The sequence below is a fragment of the Gymnoscopelus microlampas genome (assembly GCF_963454915.1).
Source record: "Gymnoscopelus microlampas genome assembly, chromosome: 9".
NCBI classification, from domain to species: Eukaryota; Metazoa; Chordata; class Actinopteri; order Myctophiformes; family Myctophidae; genus Gymnoscopelus; species Gymnoscopelus microlampas.
The window spans coordinates 50763444-50788835 of NC_139946.1; the positions used below are offsets into that span (position 1 = coordinate 50763444).

At 41.3% G+C, this 25392-nt stretch overlaps 2 protein-coding genes across 2 annotated transcripts in view; one reads left to right on the forward strand and one right to left on the reverse strand.

The window, feature by feature from the left end:
• Positions 1-25392, forward strand: part of LOC311051243 (NACHT, LRR and PYD domains-containing protein 3-like) — a 380092-nt gene that overhangs the window by 109866 nt on the left and 244834 nt on the right. The window contains exons 13-15 of the mRNA XM_084065725.1: positions 64-240; positions 1033-1206; positions 1847-2020. Of these exons, the coding sequence (XP_083921851.1) occupies positions 64-240; positions 1033-1206; positions 1847-2020 (525 nt within the window). The remainder of the gene's footprint in view (positions 1-63; positions 241-1032; positions 1207-1846; positions 2021-25392) is intronic.
• Positions 19894-25059, reverse strand: LOC311052450 (myelin-oligodendrocyte glycoprotein-like; the record flags this gene model as incomplete). The annotated part of the gene is made up of 6 exons (XM_084067410.1): positions 24964-25059; positions 24510-24833; positions 23815-23853; positions 23488-23535; positions 22319-22435; positions 19894-19934 (listed from the first exon to the last, which is right to left on the reverse strand). The coding sequence occupies exons 1-6, from the start codon at positions 25055-25057 to the stop codon at positions 19894-19896; spliced, it is 663 nt and encodes a 220-aa protein (XP_083923536.1). The 5' UTR covers positions 25058-25059.

The following is a 25392-nucleotide window of genomic DNA, read 5'->3' on the forward strand; positions in this document are numbered from 1 at the left end:
AGGACTTGACCAAAGACAGTTAATAAGACAGATTAACATTTTCATGTGTTCATCTCCATTCAGGTTGATGAAATGTGGACTCACAGAGAGATGCTGTGACGATCTGGCCTCCGTTCTCAGCTCCAACTCCTCTAGTCTGACCATCCTGGACCTGTCTGATAACAAGCTGCTCCACGATGCAGGCGTTAAGCGTCTCTGTGTTGGACTGAAGAGTCCATATTGTAAACGGGTGGATCTCAGGTCAGTAGTCCTGAAGTTCGTCACAGTCCTGTCTTTTTCTTCAAGCCTGTCTGTCTCCCTGGTGTCTTTTCTTTGGCTTGTAAATCTATGTTGCAGATTGGTCCAGTCAAATTGACTGACATCACGTGATGGATATGAGTCCAAAAATACACAAACTAATTAAACTAATACATTTTCACCTTCCAAATTGTTCCGACTTCATTTATGTATTTATTCTATGTTTACCAAACTGAAAATGTAGTAGTTTTTCCTGTTCCATGACCACCACGGTACCACCATAACACATTATATAATGCAAGGGTTTTCAAAGTGGGGTCCGCGTACCCCCAGGGGTCCTTGAGGGGTTCCACGGGGTCCGCATCAAAATGTGATAATAATAGCACCAACAACTGTTCATTCTACAAGCTCACAACACGTTGCAACTTTTACAACATAAATTGTGTATGGGGGTCCATGGCCAAACCCCCAAAATGTATATGTATTTAGCCGCGGACCCCCATCTCAAAATATTTTGTTCCAGGGACCCCCCCACAAGCAAAGATTTGAGTTACAAATGTTCGCTTTAAAAATATATTCAAAGATTCGCACAAATATCCTCGATTTCTCAAAAATAGCAGATCTGCTATTTTTGAATAGCCAAAGTGTAAAATAATGCTTTTTAGCTCAAATCTAAAAATGACACAGCTGCGTCCCAGGTCTTAATGGGTTAAATGTCTTATACAAATAAAAAGGACTTGACCAAAGACAGTTAATAAGACAGATTAACATTTTCATGTGTTCATCTCCATTCAGTTTGGAACGCTGTGGACTCACAGAGATATGCTGTGACGACCTGGCCTCCGTTCTCAGCTCCAACTCCTCTAGTCTGACCATCCTGATCCTGTCTGTTAACGAGCTGTACGATGCAGGCGCTAAGCGTCTCTGTGTTGGACTGAAGAGTCCACATTGTAAACTGAAGGAGCTCAGGTCAGTAGTCCTGAAGTTCGTCACAGTCCTGTCTTTTTCTTCAAGCCTGTCTGTCTCTCTCCCTGGTGTCTTTTCTTTGGCTTGTAAATCTATGTTGCAGATTGGTCCAGTCAAATTGACTGACATCACGTGATGGATATGAGTCCAAAAATACACAAACTAATTAAACTAATACATTTTCACCTTCCAAATTGTTCCGACTTCATTTATGTATTTATTTTATGTTTACCATACAGAAAATGTAGTAGTTTTTCCTGTTCCATGACCACCACGGTACCACCATAACACATTATATAATGCAAGAGTTTTCAAAGTGGGGTCCGGGGACCCCTTGAGGTAGTTCCAGGGGGTCTGCATCAAAATGTGATAATTATAGCATCAACAACTGTTCAACCACTTTAACTCTATATCGGCTATTTGAAATCTACAAGCTGACAACACGTTTTAACTTTAACAACATAAATCGTGTATGGGGGTCCATGGCACAACATATTTTCAGATGGAGGTTTGCGGCCATTGAGCATTTTCATGTGACCAAAATATGGACTCCTGGGTTAAATGTCTTATACAAATAAACAGGACTTGACCAAAGACAGTTAATAAGACAGATTAACATTTTCATGTGTTCATCTCCATTCAGGTTGATTGGCTGTGGACTCACAGAGAGATGCTGTGAGGATCTGGCCTCCGTTATCAGCTCCAATTCCTCTAGTCTGACCAGCCTGAACCTGTCTCGTAACTGGCTGCGCGATGCAGGCGCTAAGCGTCTCTGTGTTGGACTGAAGGGTCCACATTGTAAACTGGTGGATCTCGGGTCAGTAGTCTTGAAGTTTGTCACAGTCCTGTCTTTTTCTTCAAGCCTGTCTGTCTCTCTCCCTGGTGTCTTTTCTTTGGCTTGTAAATCTATGTTGCAGATTGGTCCAGTCAAATTGACTGACATCACGTGATGATATGAGTCCAAAAATACACAAACTAATTAAACTAAATACATTTTCACCTTCCAAATTGTTCCGACTTCATTTATGTATTTATTTTATGTTTACCAAACAGAAAATGTAGTAGTTTTTCTTGTTCCATGACCACCACGGTACCACCATAACATATTATATAATGCAAGAGTTTTCAAAGTAGGGTTCAGCGACCCCTTGAGGGGGTTCCAAGGGGTCCCTATAAAAATGTGATAATAATAGTAGTAGTAATAGTAGTAAATTAAAACTACAATATTTGCTTCTGAGATGTAGTGGAGTAAAAGTAAAAGTATTGACAATTACAAATACTCCAGTAAAGTAAAATGATACCTCAGAATTGCACAGTACTTGAGTACATGTACTCTGTTGCTTTCCACCCCTGTGTGTGTGGGGAGGCATGCGATAATCCGACAGACCTTTTCTCCGACTATGTGGCCTCCGCGTGCGGTTAGGGTTAGGGTGCGGGTTTGGTTCGGGTTTAGTATTGAAACGTCGGAGCGCTGCGCTGTCGGAGGAATGCGCTGTCGGACTAACGTACTGCACCCGTGTGTGTGTGTGTGTGTGTGTGTGTGTGTGTGTGTGTGTGTGTGTGTGTGTGTGTGTGTGTGTGTGTGTGTGTGTGTGTGTGTACGTGCGTGCGTATGCTGTATGAAGTGAAGTATGTATTTATACCAAACATAAAATAAACAAACAATCTAGTAGTTTTTCTACATAATCTCTCCATTTATCCTCTCTCTCTCTCTCTCTCTCTCTCTCTCTCTCTCTCTCTCTCTCTCTCTCTCTCTCATAATGACTGTCTCTCTGTCACTCTAACAAGTGTGTGAAGGATATAACCTGTAAGCAAACTGTGTGACACCTACATGGAATGTTACATTATTAGTTACATTGTTTGTTTTGCTTACTTTGCAACTGTCTGCTACTACAATTGTTTTATTGGATTAAAGGGATAGTTCACCCCCAAAATGTCTTTTTTGCTATCGATTATAGTCACCCCATGGAGACTTGAATTCATGGATATCTTTTTTTTCCCTCTGATTTCTAAGCCAATAATTTGATGTCCGGCGGCGGTTCTGGTAGGAGTCACAAAGACTCTCCTTTGTGTCTCCTACCTTACCTGTCTACCTTAGGAATGCGACTAAAAAAAAGAAAAGAAAAAAAAAGAATGTTTTGACATGAATTCAAGTCTCCATGTTGACTAAAACTAAAAAAATGTATTTTTTTGGGGTGAACTATCCCTTTAAGTAGCCTACTTTTCTACTTTGCGTGTTCATAATATAGGATGATGTATTTGCACTATATTAGCCATACTGGTGACAGTAGATTAATAGTGTTGACTCTTGACAATGTGTTGATCTGTGAGTCCACCTGCTATTCACAGAGAATACAGGATAGGTGGGCACTAGGGACATCTGGGCACCTTGATGTAAAATTGGCTGTTTTGTCCAAAATGTTAAAAATATAAATATTGGAAAAATGTTCTTAAAGGAGGAGTTCACCCAAAATTGCACACCCCATGAAGCCTTGAATGCATGGATTTATTTTGTTTTTTGTCGCATTCCTGAGCCAATAATTTAATGCCCGGGTGTATTTCCTCTAGGAGACACAAATATTCTATACTTTGTGTCTCCTACCTAATACATTAGCCGGTAGAAGACAAGAATCAAATTATTAGCTTAGGAATGCGACAAAAACATAAATCCATGGAATCAAGGCTTCATGGGGTGTGCAATTGATAGAAAATAAGTAATTTTTTGGGTGAACTACTCCTTTAAGTAATGTAAAGTAGGCTATACACGAATCCACGGAGCGCTACCCTGCGAGCAGCCATTGCTGCGGTGTCAACACTACGCGGACGCGACACCGCAGCAATGGCCGCCTACAGGCAGCTACAGGCAGCACGTCTGTGGATTCGTCTATACATGATGTGAACATGCACGGTACATCATTATCAGACTTGATTTTATCCTTCAACTTCTTGTTTGTGTCCAAAAATGACTGGATATACAGGTTTTGTAGCAATTGTAGAAATATTAGACCTTAATTGTCGAATGTTTAAGCATGTTCTAATCATGTATACTTCATAGCCAATGAAACAAATTGCCAATTTAACACAGAGGTCCCCCCAAATTGTCAAATATTACATAAGAAAGAGGCGCTTGCGAGGCGTTGTGAGCATGTAGATCAGCTATTTTCCTCCTCCCTATGACACAATCTTGCCCCCGTCTCGCCTACAGTGTATGCTACAGTGTACAGTGTCTGTCTGTCTGTCTGTCTGTCTGTCTCTCACACCCAAGCACGCCAACACACACACACACACACACACACACACACACACACACACACACACACACACACACACACACACACACACACACACACACACACACACACACACACACACACACACACACACACACACACACACACACACACACACACACACACACAATCCTGGTAGACTCTGTGGTCAGATCAGTTCATAGTGATGTTGAGTTCTAATATGTTATAACTATAATAATGTGTGTTTAGCTTTAGTTGTCTTCATGAATATACAAATAATCCTTTTCTATTCTCCATTCTCTTGTATTCATTTGTTTCAGGTTGCGGTACAACTACCTCACAGAGGAATGCAGAGAGGAGTTATCAGTTCTCAGCTCCAACACATCCTGTAAGATAGATACTTTTGAGTTCTAAAACTGTCCAACACATCAGTGTGAGAACTGTGTAGCTGTGATGTGAGCTGATGTGGAAGGAGAGTCACAGTAGCAGGTGTGTCATTAGTAAGTCAGCAGCACACACAGGGTTAAATGTGGTGTCAACGAGGACCATGATTTGCTTGGCCTGCAGCCCACCTGCTGGGACCACCAGGTCAAGCGGTGTACAGGCACACACACAGGCATGTTTTGTGTCGTTTTCCTCACTTTAGTTGGTGGAGACGCACCCAGATAGACAAATGGTTCTCAAACTGTGGGTCGGGACCCTCAGGGGGTCCCCAGATGATTTAAAAAAAAATTCTTTGGAGTGGGGGGTGAGGAGGTAAACAAATCAACATACAGTAAACTGTAAGTGAATCTGCACACTAATTACTTTTGAACATTACTGCACAAAACAATTGTCAAACATTACATAAAAAAGAGGTGGTTACCTAAAAAACATAACTGATCTACATGCTCACAACGCCTCGCAAAGCGAGGCGCTGTGAGCATGTAGATCAGTTATTTTCACAATATTTGTCTGTGGAACCGAGTCAAACAACTCGGGGGGAGGGTCTATCTACACACCCTGATGAAGACCACTGTTGAAAACCTTCATCATTAAAACCACTGTCAGTGTTTGTACAGCAGTCTACACACCCTGATGAAGACCACTTGTCAAAATGTTGATCAATAAAAGTATATAAATGGAGTTACATTGAGTGTGTGCTATTCTTCTCTGTTTCAACTCATCACTGTACCTACAGTTAATAAATGTTATTTAATACATGACAAGTGTTTTACAAATACAGCTCCAAACAAATATGGATACATGTTGATAATAATACCATCAACCATTAAGGTGCTTGTAATAAGCATGAATTAACATTTGCCATTAACCAATCTTTGTTTTATGGTTGTTTGTACAGTTTGTTGCGTGTTGTTCTATGTCTCAAAGTAGACCACAATGGCAACAAGACTCAGCTTTTTTCCACATCGGCGTTTTTTTAAATGGAGATTTTTTTAAACAATTATTATATTATATTAACAGTTGATACGTCACTTTTAAAGGTAAAGTCCTTACAAGATGCTTACTAACCTTATTATTAAATGTGAATAAGTCTATATAAGTCATAATAATAGCATTATTAGACGTGGCTGAAGTTCAAACAGTTCATGCTTGTGTCTTTGTCAGCTGTAGGTGAGTTGTCTGCTGAACCTCTGCCTTTCTCCCACATCACATAGTGACACAAATAAAGCATCTAAATGAGCTGGAGTGAATGAATAAGCATTGGTTTATGAATCGTGATAACAGAATGCTACATCATCTACAGCACTTGTAGACATTGTTGAAAAATGTTCTCATCTAAGCTTTAGTAAGAAGAGAAGCATAGGAGAAACACATTTCTTCCTTTCATACACACTCATAAAGGGGAGAGCGTGAACTCAGTCCCCCACTAGCAGAAATGATGCAGTGGAGATTCCTCTGTTTGAGGGATTCACAGTGGTGAGTGTGGTCTGAGTGCAATGGGACTATGCCTTGTTCAGGGTGAACGTCCTTGGTGATCAACATTCACCACGGACATTTTACTCATTATGGATATCAACTGACGGCCAAAAAGTACTCATTTTCTCCAAAAACACACATTATCAAATGCAGTGGTGGAAAGTAACTACATTACATTACATTACAGTCATTTAGCAGACGCTTTTATCCAAAGCGACTTACAATAAGTGCATTCAACATAGGTAGGGAACGAAACTACTAATCACCAGAAGTCTTAAGTGCATTTCCTGCAAAAACAAGCAACCAAGAGTATACCTAGCACTAAGGTAAAAGTGCTATATATCAGCTACCTACTTTCTTAAACAGATGAGACAAAATAGCAAAATCGAATGAGCACGAGCTAATACAAAAAGTGTATCGACTAAACAAGGTCCAATAAAACAGTACAACAATAAAACAAGAGTTCGTACAACTAGTTAACAAGTAAGCCAGACAAAGAGGAAGGGTAGTGACAAAGAGGAAGGGTAGTGGCACTAGGCACATTTACTCAAGTACTGTACTTAAGTACAATTTTTTGGAATTTCTACTTTACTGGAGCATTTAATAATGTCAGTACTTTTACTTCTACTCCACTACATCTCAGATGAAAATATTGTACATTTACTCCACTACAATTATTTGAAAACTTTAGTTACTAGTTACTTGTAGATTTGTATTACAAAACATACAGTACCCACTTCAGCCCTGTATACATGTTGGCCATTTGAAAATAGCCGATCTACAAGCTCACAATGCGTCGCGATGCGACGCATTGTGAGCTTGTAGATCGGCTATTTTCAAAAGTTTTTTTAGACATTTGAAAACTTGTGAAATGGAACATTCTGCACAATGAGTACTTTCTACTTTTGGCACTTTAAGTCCATTTTGATACCAATACTTTTGTTCTTTTACTCAAGTCAATTTTTTATTCCTGACTTTTACTTGCAACAAAGTTACATTGCAGTATTGATACTTTTACTTAAGTAACACATGTGAGTACTTTTTCCACCACGGATCAAATCAATATCATAAACGACTCATACCTGTTGATAGAAATATTTTGATTGATCATAATTTGTCTAGTGTCCTAAACCTGCTTTAAATGTCAAATTAATATAATGCTGTCATATTGGCCTAAATTCTGTACTCTGTACTCTACTCTCCCTATTTTCTCCTGTCTCTGTCTATGCAAGGTCAAACTAGCTACAGGGAGTAGTACAGGCGTTCTGTGACTATCTATTGTTTTGAGAACACTATATCTTGGTGTTCTCCTCCAATGCATAACCCTTCTCGCAGTGTCACGAAGTTACCTCTGACCAGTGACAGGTCAGAGCCGAGGCCAACGTGTTGTTCGAGACATGTCGACACTGTTTGTTCAAAGATAAACGGTCACACCATCATCATCATCTTCATCATCTACTATCATCATCCTCATCTGACGACGACGTAATCATCACTATCCACCAATGGCAGGAGTACACCTCCGACGGCTGGACGCTCGATGTATCTTCAATGATGTCATATGTTTATGTTAACGGACGCTGTTAAAGACCAGTGCTTTCTCTGTTTAGCGAGAGAGAGACACGACCGATGATGCCTACCATACATGTGATACTGTAACCTTCCCCTCTCTCTGTCTGAATACAAGATCTTTCATTACATCCAATGGCTGCCTGTGTTCTGAGTCTGTTTTTTCTTCATCGCCTTTTATGAAAATGTTCTAATACTTATATAAATATCTATGTGATGTTTTGCCATGCATCGATATTTATATATATGGTTGATAAGGAAAAAACATACGTATCACCTGTCACATACCTCCTGACAAAATTGCCGGGCTTATCTGTTTATTTTTGGAACACAGTTCTTATATGACTCAATCTAAGATTTACCTATGAGGTTTCCAATACAAAAAAAGAACTGTGTGTCCCAGAGGTAGTGGGAGTGAAGTCAGGACTTCAATACTCTATTGAATCATCAAACAGTCCAGATCATAATGATTGAAGACACCAACAGAGCATGGAAGTAAGTTCTTTACAAAAAACAAACCATACAAAGGTCTTTTAAATGATCTTTTTTGAAGTCAGGCATTGTATCTACATAATCACACAAACACAGAGAAGGGCTACATGAGAAAACATCAACAGACTACGTTATAGCTTCTGGGACTCATGAAAACACACACGTTACAAAACAATGCAATAAAATAACTTTTTGATAGAAAATACACCGCTCCTTCCTCATTTATATTTGTTTTGAATAATGATATAAAGTCTCTTCTGTACCGTCTAAAGTATGGGCGTGTACACAGTGAAATCCTGATGCTAACGTGTACAAATTGACCCCTAAAGCATTGGTTCTCAAAGTGGGGTCCGGGGACCCCCAGGGGTACTTGAGGGGGTTCCAGGGGGTCCCCAGCTAAAGGATGGACAGGAACCAAATGGACCCTTATGGGTCTGTAACTCTGAGAGTGTACAAATGGAACCAAATGGACCCTAACGGGTCCATTTGGTTCCATTTGTACACTCTCAGAGTTAAATTGACATTGGTTTTACAATGTGAATTGGGGTCCCAGAGGTATAAATGCCATTAAACGGGGGTCCGTAGCCTAATAATGCATGTCAAACTGGGGGTCCTTGAAATTAAAATGGTTGAGAATCACTGCTAGAGAGCCATAAAAACCTTCTCTTATTGAAGTCCTTGGCTTACCTTTTCAAATGGGGGTCCGCGGGGTAATAAGTGTCAATTAGGGGGTCCTTGACATGAAAAAGTTTGAGAACCACTGCCCAAAAGGATCCATTTTAATGGTCACTCCTGGTTTTGCTGTGTAACTGGCAGTATCTAACTAAAAAAAAACTATGACAATAGCAAATTACAGGCTAAATAATGACCACCTGGCTATAATTTATATGCTGTCATACAACAGTTTAATAAATCAGACTTAGGTGCTGCAAGTGGTATTTTGTTTGGTTAAAACTGTTTCCTTGTTAAAAAGTTAAGGCTTTATATTCTGATAGTAATCATTGAGTGTTTGTTCAGTAACAGGGGTCTCCTTCCCTCTCCAGCTCTTTCATATGCATTTAAAAAATGTTCAGGTGGGTTACACATTTCATCCAATCAGGAGAGAGTACCCATTTATCAGCTTTTGTCTGCTCATTTTGTTGAGTCATCACTTCCAATTTCACTTGTTTATCCTGGATCCTGGATCAGTCCTCTATCCTGATTGGATGAAATTGTCATAATGACCTGAACATATATTGTGTTCATTACAGTTAAAAACTGCAGAGACATGGAGACTCCTGTTACTTAACAAACAAACACTATATAACAATGATTACTATCACAATCTAGAGCAACTGTTCGTAACACTTACTTTAAAAAATATCACTCCCAACTTTAATAAGTGCATTGTGGTGGATGAACTTGGCTGAGCACCGAAGGGAAGAAGAGAACCTCTTATCTCCATGATAAGAGGTATCTCCTTGTATCTCCATGTTTCATCTGGTTTGTGTTTTGTTTTGTTTCATGAATTAATGCTACTTAGTCGTATGACAGTGTCACTAAATAGTATTTTTTTTAAATATTTTGAAGGTGAAAGTGGTTTAGTGTGCCTGTGGATTTTATAAATCAAACCAATGAAAAGTATTAACAAGAGCTTGTGACTAAATATGAACATACATCGGATCCATTGGAACACAGGTTCTATTTTTTCCAATTCCTGAAAAGTAACAGTTTTGTACATACAAGGTTTCCACCTGACAGCGACGCTATTCTAACAAACACATAGACGGATTTCCGCGCGACGTCATCACAGAGCAGAATGCGCAATCTGCGCATGCCTGGGGGAAACGAATTGTTGCGCCGTTCACTCTGTTGTTATATTCGGGAGTTAGCTAGCCATAATTCTGCTATTATAGGCATAATAGGCATAATGCTGCTATTATATACAAACAGATCCAACTTCCAACAAATCATTTTTATTGAGTAAACAAGGTATTACAAACTGCATAATTTAATCTACTTTCATTAAACCCGGTGAAGATCATTTCTTTTATGAATGGACATTTGACCAGAGCTGCTGCGGGTAATGGCGCCCTCTATAGGCTTAGTTGGCTTACCCCCTCCTCTGCGCGGTCATATCCTCTCAATGTTTACAAACATGAAACCCGTCTATACAAACCTAGTACAGGAAGTAGCTTTATGTCCCCTCAAACTGGACTTAAAAGTGCAACACACGACTTTCAGTAGAATAATTAACATATCGTCTCTGTCGGGCAGAAACCTTGTATCTCCATATTTAAACATTTCATTATTGTTCCTTTTTTTTGGCAAAAATAGCCAATCTACTATTTCAGCTGTTTGTTTTCCCCTCCATTTCCTGAAAAGTAACAGTTTTGGACATACAAGGTTTGCACCAGACAGCGGTGATAAGGAACTAAACAGACTCCTTTCAGAAATAGAACATTAGTTTATCAAACTCCACATCTCTTCATCTGTATCACAGAGGTCACTTTCTCAAAGCACCATAATAAATAGACTCACTCAGTAATCAGTAGTGTAGATGTGGATGTGTGGAGCATGGTGTGGTGCGAGGTGTGCGGTTGGCAAGTAAGAGCATAATCAGAATAATAAGGGCATGGAGAAAGAGGGTTTGGAGCTGGTGGAGACAGTTCTGCTTCTCTCAGCTTCTACTAGAAGCTGGCCAGGGCGGGGGTTTATAGCCTCCTGGAGGCACCGGGCCCAGGTGCTTTCCAATGAGCAATCAGCCCCACCCTGCTCCCCTATAGACTCCGGGCATAGCGACGTAACATGGTCGCCACGCCCTTAAATCGTGCCACTTCCGCCGCCATCTTGAGGGAGTAGATTGACAGCTGCCACAAGTGTAGAGTAGTGTAGTGTAGTCTGTAGTCCTGTGTTTGTTGTCCAGCAAGTAGACGGTGTACATTATTATCTATCTCTAACTTGTCTGTTGCTCTAATTTAGCAATGGTACGACAGTGCTGCATTATCGGATGCAATGCCAAGGTTTCAGACGTTAAATTAAAAAAGTTAAATTGCACACATTTCCAACCTGGAGGAAAAGCTGTTGGAGATCAGATGTCGGAGATATCAAAGAAACGGCTTGGCATGGGTATCTTAAATACAAATGGGTATCTTACATACAATGAGATTGAGCTAACAGCTAAATTGTGTTTCTCTATGTGTCCAGTCTGAGAAACGTAGTCTAACGTGGGTCTAACGTGGGTGGCTCACGGCTCACGGTCACGGTGGCTGAGTAAACAGCTGTCTGTCTGTCAGCAAGTGTTCAGACGTCGGAGATATCAAATAAATGTAGTATGGCTTGGGTGTCAGCTGACGAAATAACATAACCTTCAACAACATTCCCAAACACAGCTCAAACGAGCATGACAGCACACAATCAAACATATAAACATCTGTTGGAGGCGAGGTTAGGATCAGCATCAGCGTTGCCATGTCGGCTTATTATAAGCGACTTTGGGCTTCTTTTTATGTGAAGTTGCTTGTAAAATTAGTAGTTTTGTATGGCTTATTTATAAAGTGTACTTGCTTATTTAGGCTTATTTAGGTGCTTGCTTATTTAGGCTTTTTTTTAAAAACAAAAAAAATTAAACCAGTGGTTCTCAAATCTTTTCATGAAAATGTTTTGTGCCAGGGAGCATTTGTGTTGTTAGAATGTTTTAAAAAATATTCCAAATGTTCTTTATTTTATTGCAAGAGTTTTTTTTAATAACCTATGTACAAGCTCACGTGAGCTTGTAGATCGGCTATTTTCAAGTAGTCGATGTATCTAAGCCACTTCTTTTGGGCTTGTTTTCATAGACCTGGTTGCTTATTTCTCTCGCAAAATATGGCAACACTGATCGCAGGTAGCGTGCCTTTGCGTCTGCATTCAGCTTCTCTCTGTATGGTAACTCTCTGTCACGCATTGCCAGGTCCATCTTCTGTCCTTTACCAATAAATTCGCTGTACTTCAGGACACGTCGTGACTCGTGGGTAACTGTCAATGTTGTTGATACTAGCTGTTGTTATGGAGCTCCCTTAATATGGCCACCGTAACTACTTCAGCCTAAGCTTGGCCACGCCTTTTGCCCGGAGTCTATAGGGCAAGAGTTAATGCAAGGCATTCACACCCACAATCACCCAGACTATAACATGGGGCATCACAGTGTGTGTGTGTGTGTGTGTGTGTGTGTGTGTGTGTGTGTGTGTGTGTGTGTGTGTGTGTGTGTGTGTGTGTGTGTGTGTGTGTGTGTGTGCGTGTGTGTGCGCGCGCGTGTGTGTGTGTGGTCATTCTGGTCATAATAAAACACAAAAGCTTTAATTACAAAATGGTCTCATTAGTTTCAGCAAGAAGCCACAGTATGACTCAGTGTGCTACAGTGACATAATGACCAATCGGTGGACGGGGACATTTATACATGTATGTGGTCATTCTCATTCATTGTTCTCCTTAGTGGGTCATTTGATCTGACATTGCACATGGGTTGATCAGTGGCATTATGCTGATTTTGACAAAATGCTGATTTTTCACAGTTCCCAAATTTTGTTGGTATATGGGCTAGTTTTATATCACTTGTATTAATTTTACCCTGTTCCTCATGAATATTTATTGAGTTTGCATTGTTATAGTTTTTTGTATTAAATAAAAGACTTGTTAACACAACATTATTCCATTAAAACATGTATATGTGTTTACAACAGCATTAATAAAGCCAAAGATTGGTTGAGATGAGATTCAGAACTTGGTGAGCTGAAAGGACCACTATGTTGTCATTCCGTGGCCTCGGTCGCCCTCCAGTGGACAAAGTGAACATTGTAACAGCACAACAGTAACTGCCCACTAACCCTAACCCCGACAAAACTCAGTTTTCAGAAGTGAATTTTCCATTAATTTTCTCAATCTATGATGTTTCAGAAAATACTTAGATAAAGAGTTCACATTCCATACACCATTATGAATGATAAATCAATAATCAATAATAAAAAACTCTATAAAAGGCAGTGACAAGCAGAACAGTTTTTGGCCTGTGATTGAATATAACCCACAGCTGCAGCAGACTTGCAGTTTGTTCCAGATATGTGGTGCACAAAAAGTAAAAGCTACTTCTCCATTTTACTAGATTCTAGATTGTTACAACATTAAAGCTGAAAATGAAATCCTCTAAGGAGGAAAAGGGTGGGATTTTACTACCTCGCTAAACTTAACTAAACTCGCCGTGAAGATCTGAACAGCAACAGGTAAATATAAGTATAACATTGCATTATATATGTGTGTATACATGTATATTGCACTCAAACATTATAGCACTTGGTATTGCACTTAATATTGTACTCTGATGTATTTGCCCATCATGATTTCACCCAAACCTAACATTTGCTTGTCTCCACAGGTGGAACTTCAATTCAGGTGAATAAGGAACAACAAACGTAATTTAGCAAATAAACCATATATAAATACAATATAAGGGTACTGTCACGATAGGACTCAGGGACAGGTAAGACCCATTATGCAGGAACACACAGGAAACCAAGAGTTGAGGTAGAATCACACTTTACTTAAATACAGTAACCAGGAACAGAAGAACACCTTCACAGAGGGAACTGTAACTCAAATAACCACACTGGAACAAACTCCCAGGAAGGATCGACGACGAACAAGCAACTCAATCACAAACTCAAACCCATTAAATACCCACAGTCGTTCTGACAGGCGGATTGTCAGACCAGAACCGCTGATCCGACGATATGCCCATATATAGGCATAAATGGAGATCCAGTTGTCCAGACTCGCCGATCTGACCGATATGCAAATATATGGGGATAGCCATGGGCTTATATTGATGACATCAGGGAACTCCAAATATGAGCATAAAAGGGACACAGGAAGACAAACAAACACATACAGAGATCTCCATGGCCATAAAAGGGACACAGACAGCCGGGTACAAAGAAATCTATACAATCTTAAGGCCCCGTATTTGGAGTCATAAAGATGACATCAGACCCCAGGGAAGCAGCAGTGTCATTTTTAGATTTATTTGGCTATTCAAAAAATGCAGATCTACAAGCTACAAGCTCATAGCGTGGCACCGAGTGCCGCGCTATGAGCTTGTAGATCTGGATTTTTTTTGTGTGCAAATCTTTGAATATATATATATTTTTAAAGCAAACATTTCTACAGTTGTCTTCTAAATTCTAACAAAAATTCTAAGAAAAAACTTGTTGTTGCTATAATATCAGTGGTTTTCCGCAAAATGAGGGACCCCGCGGACCCCCATCTCCCCCCAGAAGCAAAGATTTGAGTACAAAAATATATTTAAAAAAAAATGTAAGATTGGCAAACATTTTCAAGATTTTTCAAAAATAGCAGATCTACAAGCTCATAGCGCGGCACCGAGTGCCGCGCTATGAGCTTGTAGATCTGCTATTTTTGAATAGCCCAAAGAAATCTCAAACTGACACAGATGCGTTCCCGGTCCCCGGGTTAAATGATCGATAGAAGCCTGTTGCTCGTCGGCTTGACGGTGAGGAGTGGGTACAATGGGGGAGCAGATGTCTGCGGGGCTGGCTTGGCCTGTGAAGTGCTGCCATGCCTACACTGACCTGGGATCAGATTACAGCAACGCAGCAAAGTTGTTGAGCTGCTTTCAGTTCAGTGACTTGGAGAGAGGAGAGCACATATAGCGCATATACCTCCCATGGGATTAAAGTGCGCGTGTGCGATCATGGATTTTCCATGTAAGCAAAGCAAAGCAAAGTTTGTTGTTTACCCAGGGTGTCGGACTAAGCACGAAGCTTGTTTCCAGCCGGACCCTGCATGGAAGCCTTGCTCAAGGGCTATTCAGCGGTGATTCATGATCGATGTGATGAATTGGGGAATCGAACTAGTGACCTTCCGGTATCAAGGCCGCCCCTCTAACCACTAGGCCACCACTGCCACTAAGAGACACACATGTAATGTTGTCTCTTATTGTAGGCTGCTACATAGGCTGCTATTTCATTATGTATAAAATAACCTAATACACCTAATCACAGTAGTCTGACAGTAGTCACCTGACAACTCACCTGACAACTCAGCAGTGACAGCAGTGAGGAGCAGCAGCAGCGGAACGCTCCGTCACACAGTGACTTTTAGTAAACTTTTTAAACAGTTTTTAGCCAAAAAATTGATACAAAACTCCTGGATCCTAACCCGGTGACCCAAATTCTCTGCATCACCCTTGTGATCTCAGTGATCGGTACAATCGTTCATTTTATTTTATTATTTTAAGAACTGTGTGCTGCCTACTGGCTGGCTGTGGCTCGCTCTTAGCCTAGACGCCAGCCTAGTGGCTAGTTAGCTGTGGTTTGTCTTTAGCCAAGACGCTAACTTTTACATTCACATTGAAACTGGACCAAAAACAACATGGCAGCTGTGTGTGAGTCCTGCAACCTTACCTTTTTGAAGCTGAAAGACAGCATCTCTCGACTGAAGTCCGAGCTGAGTCATAAAGACAAACTTGTCATGGAGTTTTCGGCTGTCGCTACAACCCAGGCAAAAAGAATCGCTGTGTTATCAGCCTCTGAGCTTCGCTCTATGGGTCCTCTTCCAGCGGATAACGACACCACCATTCCATGGTCTCAGTCCATCACAAACGGAGCCCTGGGAGCTAACCTCGGTCTCCCCCACACAAACGGGGCTCCGGAGGCTACCCCTGAACAGCCTGGGGCTTCCTGGCTCACCCATGGAGCTAGACCCAAACTTCATGCCACCTCCACTCCTCGGCATAAGCTTGCGGAAAGCTGGTCTGCTGTTGTTGGCAGGGGAAACCGTGCCAGAAAACCAGACCACCACCATCAAAACCCCCAGGGGATCCAGCTGGAAAACAGGTTCAACGCCCTGGATCTGCAGGAATATCCCATGCCGGCTCCCCGGTCAGCGGCTCGGCGCACAAGGATAGCGACGGAGACGGAGACGGTTTCCCCCCGGCCCCGACCCCGAATCATTCACCGGGAGGGAGGCCATACTGGTCCAACATCACCGCCTGCCCAAGAGGCCACCATGCAGCCAAAAGCGACCCAAAAACGCCAGGTAGCAACAGGTGAAACCGTTACCACAAAGGACCCTCGTCCAGGTCCCTTGCAGACCCAGGGAAAACAGCCCGGGTCGGTAGCAGCTGCAAACGACACAGTCACTTTCCCAAATCAGTCCACAACTCCGAAAACTCTGATTATTGGAGATTCCATTGTGAGAAATGTGGCAATCAGCCAGGCTCGTACACTGTGTTTCCCCGGTGCCGAAGTGCTGGACATCGCAGATAAAATCCCAGAAATTATTAAGTCACATCCCAAAATAGAGCGTATTATTCTCCACATCGGGACCAACGATGTTTCCAAGCGGGCCTCACAACTATTGAAAGGTGATTTTGCACACCTGTTAAATATCCTCTCATCACTCCAATGCAAAACATACATCTCCGGTCCTATCCCCACATTCCGCAGAGGAGTCGAGCGCTTCAGTAGGCTTCTCAGCCTAAACACCTGGCTGTCCTCTGCCTGTAAAGTCCTCGGTGTGGTTTTTATTGACAACTTTAACGTTTTTTGGGAACGGGGACATCTATATGCCCGAGATGGTCTCCACCCAAACAAACCCGGAGCTAAGCTGCTCTCTGATCATTTAGCCTACGAAATAGTAAACCTCCGTTCAGCTACCAAAACAAACCAGCCCGGAAAACAACAATCTCCCGAAACCGGAAACGGAAACGATTGGACCGGAAACGATGGTCCTGGTTTCCGGTCCGTCAACAAATGATGTCCTCCTACAGGTCCCAGTCCCTATCTACTAGGTTCCACCTTGATCACCGAAAATGCTTCCCGCGGACTCGGACCTCATAGACGCGCGTTGCCTTACAGACACACAGACACTTTTCACATCCCAGTTATAACCACAAATAGACGACCAAGAAGATCAAGCACCCCTACTGTAATAAATGTTTTAACTCCCTCCAACTTAATAACAGTCACCCTGTCATCCCCTACTCAGCATGTTTCTCTACCATGCAAACTGCAGGACATACGAATGGCTCTTCTAAACATCAGGTCCCTTAACCGACAAAAAACTTTTTTAGTCAATGATCTAATCTCAAAACGAAAACTTGACTGTTTATTTTTAACAGAAACCTGGTTAAAAGCTGACGCATCTGCTGCTCTTATTGAAGCATCCCCGATGAATTATGACTTTAGCCACTCTATCAGACAGGGAAAGAAAAGGGGTGGGGGGACAGCCTCCATAATCAAAGATGTTTTAGACAGTAGAAATATATTTTTTGATGATTTTAACTCTTTTGAATACCATGCTTCCATTTTAAGCTGCCAGTCTCCTGTTTTAGCAATAACTATATATAGACCACCAAAGAAATGCCCAATAACTGTTTTTTCAGAAGAATTCTCAATACTTTTATCTATCATAAACACAAATTATGATAAGATAATAATAAATGGTGACTTTAATTTACACATAGACAATGAATCTGACAAAAGCGCAAAAGATTTTATTTTTCTACTGACTGATCTGGGTTTCACTCAACACGTGAGTGGCCCAACCCACGACCGGGGACACACACTAGACCTGGTTATCTCAAAGGGGCTTAATGTTAATATTTTATCAGTTATGAATGTTGCACTGTCTGATCATTTTTGTATTGAATTCACTGTGTGTCTACCAGTGCCTCTGTGCCAAACCGATCGCCTTGTGAAAAAGCGTTACCTCACCTCTGATGCGACTGATAAATTCACAGAGCTTATAAATAATTCCCCCATCTACGCCCGCCCCTTTTCCGTCGACGAACTTGTAATTACTTTCAATAATAAATTAAGATCAACACTAGACTCCATCGCACCTGCCAAACTAAAAAAGATTTCCTCTAAACAAAAGCCACCATGGAAAAATGAACACGTAAATGAACAGAAAAGAAATTGCAGGAGAGCAGAACGTAGGTGGCGAAAATCAAAACTTCAAGTCCATTATGACATTTTCAAAGAGCAACAAACTACCTACAACAAGGCCATCAGAGAAGCCAGACGAGCCCACTTTTCAGACATAATCCAAAAAAAACATGACAACCCAAAAATACTTTTTTCAACAATTGACAGCCTGATAAACCCCCATCCCATACGTCCCAGTAATTTTCTCTCCCAGACGAAATGCAACGAATTTTCCACATATTTCAGAGATAAGATCACCACTATAAGAATCAACATAACCCAAACAAGGTCAGTAAACAATTTTTCTCAGTGGACCCATACACCTTCCTGTACCTTAGACCACTTCACTCCGGTAAATACAGAAACCCTTAAAAAAGTTGTAACTGGTTTAAAATCTAGTACTTGCACCCTTGATCCCATCCCCACCAGCTTCTTTAAAAATGTTTTTAACTGTCTATCGGACGAATTATTAGGGTTAATTAATCAATCACTACTTACTGGTACATTTCCTGGCCCACTAAAAACCGCCATAATAAAACCCATTCTCAAAAAAAGCACACTAGACTATTTGGTTCCTAGCAACTACCGGCCCATCTCTAATCTTCCTTTTTTAAGCAAAATTTTAGAAAAGTTAGTTTTTAATCAGATAAATGAATTCCTAAATAAAAATAATGTGCTCGAGGTATTCCAATCAGGCTTTAGAGCAAACCATAGCACTGAGACCGCTCTAGTTAAAGTCTTAAATGACCTGAGAATAAATGCAAATGAAAACAACCTCTCTGTCCTCGTCCTGCTAGACCTCAGTGCTGCGTTTGACACAGTAGATCATGACATCCTCCTGGATAGACTGGAGAACTGCGTCGGTTTTTCCGGCACAGTTCTAAAGTGGTTGAAGACTTACCTCACCGACCGCGAGTCTCTAGTGTCTCTGGGTGATTACTCCTCTGACACTGAAAAGATGACCTGTGGAGTCCCTCAAGGCTCAATTTTGGGTCCTATTCTTTTTAACCTCTATATGCTACCACTTGGCTCTGTCATCAGAAGACATAATATAGCTTTTCATAGTTACGCTGATGACACCCAACTATATATTTCTGTATCCCCAGATGACTTAAACCCCATTAACATCCTAGTAAACTGCATCTCTGACATAAATACCTGGATGACAGAAAACTTCCTTCAACTCAACAAAGAAAAAACTGAAATACTAGTCATCGGGAAAAAGTCTCTTAGAGAAAATTTGTCAGCTCAACTCCAACCAGTGACACCAAACATCAAGGAGCAGGTCAGAAACCTTGGGGTTATATTTGACTCTGAGCTAAACATGGAGGCCCATATCAGAAATGTCACAAAGCTATCATTTTATCACTTGAGAAACATTGCCAGAGTTCAACCATTTCTTTCCCAGGCTGATACAGAACAACTAATGCACTGTTTTATCACTAGCAGGCTTGACTATTGCAATGCTCTCCTGTCTGGTCTCCCCAAAAAAGCAGTCAGTCGGTTGCAGCTCGTTCAGAATGCAGCTGCACGTGTGCTGACAAAGACCAGACGGAGAGCACACATTACACCTATTTTAAAATCCCTCCACTGGCTGCCTGTTAGTTTTAGAATTGATTTTAAGATCCTTTTACTGGTTTTTAAATCATTACATGGAGGTGCTCCGGCCTACCTGTCTGAGATGGTTTCCTGGTATGATCCCAGCAGAACCCTTAGGTCCTCTGGCACCGGTCTCCTAGATGTTCCGGAGGCTAGCTCAAAAAGGCATGGGGAAGCAGCTTTTTGCTACTATGGTCCTAACCTCTGGAACAGCCTGCCTGAGGCCCTGCGGCTCACCGAATCAGTCGATATTTTTAAAAGAAATCTTAAGACACACCTGTTTAGTATTGCTTTTACCTAGATGTCTGCATTAATCCAGCCTTCTATGCATGTATTCGTATATATATGTGTATATATATGTGAATATATATGTATATGTATATGTTTTGCTTTGCTTTATTATTATTACTGTTTATTATTTTTCTTGTTTTTCTTCTCTAAACGTTTTCTTTTTTCCTTATTTTGCTGTTTTTCCTCCGGGTTTTTAATCTTTTTTTTTAAAAACCTTTTCTGTGAAGCACATTGAACTGCACTTGATGTATGAAACGTGCTATATAAATAAACTTTGATTGATTGATGATTGATAATACACTGTCGCCTCACAGCTAGAAGGTCCTGGGTTCGATTCCCGCAGGGGACGCTGTGGGTGCTGGGGGCGTGTTCTCTCTTCCGCGTCATCAGTGCCCATACCCTAGGTGCGGTTGGCGAAAGGTCCTCTCTGTGTGGAGTTTGCATGTTCTCCCCGTGTTCCCTAGGGTAGGTACCCTGCACAAAAACATGCAGTAATCCTGGTCACTATACTGCCTCCCCCTGGCCAGCCGGGGCGCCTGATGGAGGGGAAAGGAACTGGTTGGAATAACGCGTTCCTTCCACGCGCTACGTCCAACCAGGGAAACTCTCCCCTGTCAGGTGGCAAGAAGGTCAGTTGGCTCTCATGCATTGAAGGAGGCATGAGCTGGGCCCTGGCCTCCCTAGGTTGGCAGAGGGAAGGTAGTGCCCAGGATTACATAGATACTTTGGCACTGGGTGTAAAAAATGGGGTTACAAAATCATGGGATAAAAATTAAAAAAGAGTAAAATAACCTAATAGGTCAGCCAGGTGTACAGTATCTATCTCGAAACAAATCGGATCTCAGAACAAACCTCACAGGTACGGGTCGTCTGGGTCCGTTTTTTAAAGAAGATAAAAAAAAGTCGGGTCCGTCATTTTTGACCTGTGAAGAGCTCTAGTCGTGTATAGGCTATGCATTATATTCATTGTTTATTCTGACTTTCTTCTGCCATCCTTATTAAATAGGTGCTTTGTTTATTGAAATACAATTCTTAATGGAGTTCTAACTTTTTGAAAAGAAAGTCAGAAAATTTACATTTACAATCTGGTCTTCATCCATAGCTACAATTGTCACCTAGAACACATTAAAGTGCTTTTAGTTAGTTATTTAAATTCTGAGTCCATTTGGTTACATTTTCTTTTCTTCGGAGCTACGCCAAAACTGACATTGGCTGACAGTGGCTAGCCTCGCGTAGCCAGACTATAATCACTGCGTGGATATGAGTCTGGTGCTTCCATGAGGACGTTTTTTTTCCCAAGGGGCGGGATCAAAACAATGGCCCTCGACGCAAATGGTTAGACCTACAACCAACTACCAATTACAGTCTCCCATATTAGAATACTGGGCCCTGATTGGTCACCCACGTCTTCTGGAGCAGGAAATGGATTCTCTATGGAGCCAGACGAATCTGCACTCGCAGATTCGTCTGGTCCCAGGCTAGACAGTGGCTGTCATGACGTCACCGTCTGGCCACGCCCACCACTAATGTCCCCCGACTTTTTCCCCAATGGCGGCGCCTCTGCTTGCGTTTACAATGTGCATTACGTTCACCCATACGCTCACGCACACGCACGCACGCAGTGCAGATTCGTCTGGTCCCAGGCTAGACAGTGGCTGTCATGACGTCACCGTCTGGCCACGCCCACCACTAATGTCCCCCGACTTTTTCCCCAATGGCGGCGCCTCTGCTTGCGTTTACAATGTGCATTACGTTCACCCATACACTCACGCACACGCACGCACGCACGCACGCACTGGTTTGTCCTTCAGACATGGTTATGCTTCATATGACTGGGCACTACACAGAGAGAGAGAGAGAGGGAGGGGGGGAGGGGGATGGGGGGCAGAGAGATAGAAGCAGACAGAGGAGAAAGAGAGAGATCATTTTTAACTGTAGAATAATTCAATATAATGTGGTGAAATGTTTACTGATTGATTGATTGATAATGACCTGTTAGGTAAGTTGCCATGAATTCAACACATACTGTACCTTTCCTCTCTTTGAATAAAAGCAAGGCCACACTGATGATGATGATGATGATGCTGATGCTGCTGATGAAGATACCCGTCCAAACCCACCAGTGAAACTCTCCAACTGTAGAAAGCTCTAGAGAGAGATAGAATGAAAGATGAAGAACACAGAGGTTCAGTCATCCATCCTTCTTACAGTTTCATGATCGACACATTTTTTTTGTAACTAGCTCAGTGGTATTTACCACTTAACGGCCGATCAACACTAGACTTTTCAAAGCGCGCGTATGCGTGGAATTTGCTGCGCGCGTACAGTGTGTTTGGAAAGATCCAATTGATATCAATGATACCGGCTACACCAGGCGTGTTAAAGTAATCTGATTAAGCTTCCAAGTTCCAAGTTCCACCAATTTGATATTTCCCAAATAACATTGTATTGATCAGCAACAACCAAATAATTGTAAGTATAATGTGTATCTTTTCTAATTATATATTTTTTGGGATCTTTGGATCATTGATTTCAGCTGTTTTGGAGAAAGCTATTGCTGGCTAACTCCTGGGGCCTTGTGTGTACACTCCTGCAAACTTTAGATGCCAATCTTAGCCAATCAGGATGGAACATGAAAAATCTGACAGATCTGTGCAATGGAAACATTACAGCGGGAAACACTGCAGATGCATGCAATGTTTCCCACAGTTCGGTGCAGTTATTATGTAAAAACATGAATCGGCCTGTTATAGCGCCACCATGAGACCGATTTAAAAAGAATTGGGTAGCTTTTCATCCTTGGCCTAGTGGGAATCTGCATGGAAAGTTTCACAGCGATGCGTTCATGATTTGAGATTTTGTTTTCTAAACGGGACACTCCTGCAAACTTTGGAAGCCAATCTTAGCCAATCAGAATGGAATATGAAAACTCAGACAGATATGAAGAAACTGAGGCAGAGGTTCTGCTCTGGCCTCCAGGGAGTGTGTGTGTACAGTTTCATGCAGATCGGTCCAACGCGGTACCAGAGATTGTACACACAGACGGGCGGATGGACACACACACACACACACACACACACACACACACACACACACACACGGACGGACGGACGGACGGACGGACGGACAGGGGAAAAACATAGTCTCGGTCACACCTTCGGCCTGGCGGAGACAATAACAAGAACAACATGGTTACCTACCTTCTTTAGAACCAGTGTCTGTGTTCCCCGACAGAGGTGTCAGTTCACCTGAATTAACAAGAAATACCAGATTTAGACCAAGACTGATAAACACAACAAACTAAAAAAGTACTCTTTTACATTCTTGAGACAACTCCTTTGTTCCTTACAATCTCACATTTCTCATCCTGTTTTTTTTCCCTTCCTATCTACCTGTCACCACCTACATGCCACATGCCTACAGTATATGGTTGAGGTTTCTATTACAAATACATGCTCTCTATTATTAACTTCATGTGTTCAGATATTTCTGATTGTAGAAATGTAATATAAGAACAGCATACGTACCTTCTCTACCTTCTGTAGAACCACTGTCTGTCTTGTTATCTGAATTAACAAGAAGCAATACCAGAAATAAACCAACACTGATAAAAAAAAACCAAAAAAGTGTTTTTTTCTGCATTCTTGAGACAATAATGTCTCACATTCTATCCATAAACATTAGTTTTTCTTAAACCCATTGGAAACTTTCTCTTTTTCAAAGCACCTGAAGAAGGTCATCATATCAGTGACCGAAAAGTTTCCTCTACTAATAAATCTGCTCCTGTAGGCCTACTGTGCAGTTTGGCAGTGTGCGGGCGTATTCCTTTTGTGCACGTGTTTGCCTAATGCCTACGAGCCTGCTTTTAAAGTTTCTATTCTAGGTGTGCGAAAGTTTTTCTAAACAGTATTCCACAGCATCACAAATCAAATTTGAGATTAGAATTAATCAAATGGTGCGCAACATAAAAGAAGATTTCTAATGCTGCCTGCATGGTGCTCTGAGATCAGCTTGAGTCACTTCAAGGTCGTGCAAGAAGAGGGTAGAAGATTATATGTGTAAAAAGTAAAAACAGTAATTCAACTCAGACTACCAGGCAATCTAAAGACACTTCAAAAGTGAGGACAGCCTGATCCTGAAAAGTATTTAAATAACGTAAAACAGTAACACTTTAATTACCATGTTCTTCATCTATCATAACTTCTCAGCACAATTGTCTTACCTACAATGAGTTGAACAGTGAACTCCTTCAGGATTTCAGGAAGGAAGCATGTGTAGTTTCCTTCATCAGATAATCTAACTCTGGAGAGTTTGAGAGACACGTTGCCCTTCTTCACTTCATCCATGAAGAGGGACGTTCTCCCCTCGTAGTAATGATTCTTAGTATCAACACATTCTTGCCCGTTTCTCCGGAAATACACATACTGGTCACGTGGCAGATCCAACCTGGACCACTCTATGGTCATTTCAGAGGGGTCAGTGCCCGGATCAACTGCACATGGTAGAACAGCATCACCTCCAACAGATGTTTTGACCAGACAATTCCCTGATAAGACAAGATCAAATAAGATATGATGAGAAGAATTGCCTATGTTGTCCTCACTTTCTATGTTAATTGACTGTCTACAACAGTAGTTTTAATTTCATATACTGAGGCTAATTGCAGTGTAATTTACCTGCAGTGTAGCTGAGCACATCCAGAAATGAGACTAGAAGGAGACTTGAGACATGTCTCTTATCGTAGATCACATGTGGGCACGCCATCTTCATATCTAAAAATAAGAAAGAAAGAAAGAAAGAAAGGAAGAAAGGAATTAAGAAAGAAAGAACAATACAAGAATCATACACATACATACATACATACATACATACATACATACATACATACATACATACATACATACATACATACATACATACATACATACATACATACATACATACATACATACATACAAAAAAATAGAATCATAATAAATACAATTCCCAGTGGTCAGTCTTCTCCCCCAAAAATCGTCCCTAAAAAAATAAATAAAATCCACAACGAGTGCCCAGTCTTCTGAAAAACGATGTCCACAGGCCTACTTCTCAGGTGCCCACTCAAC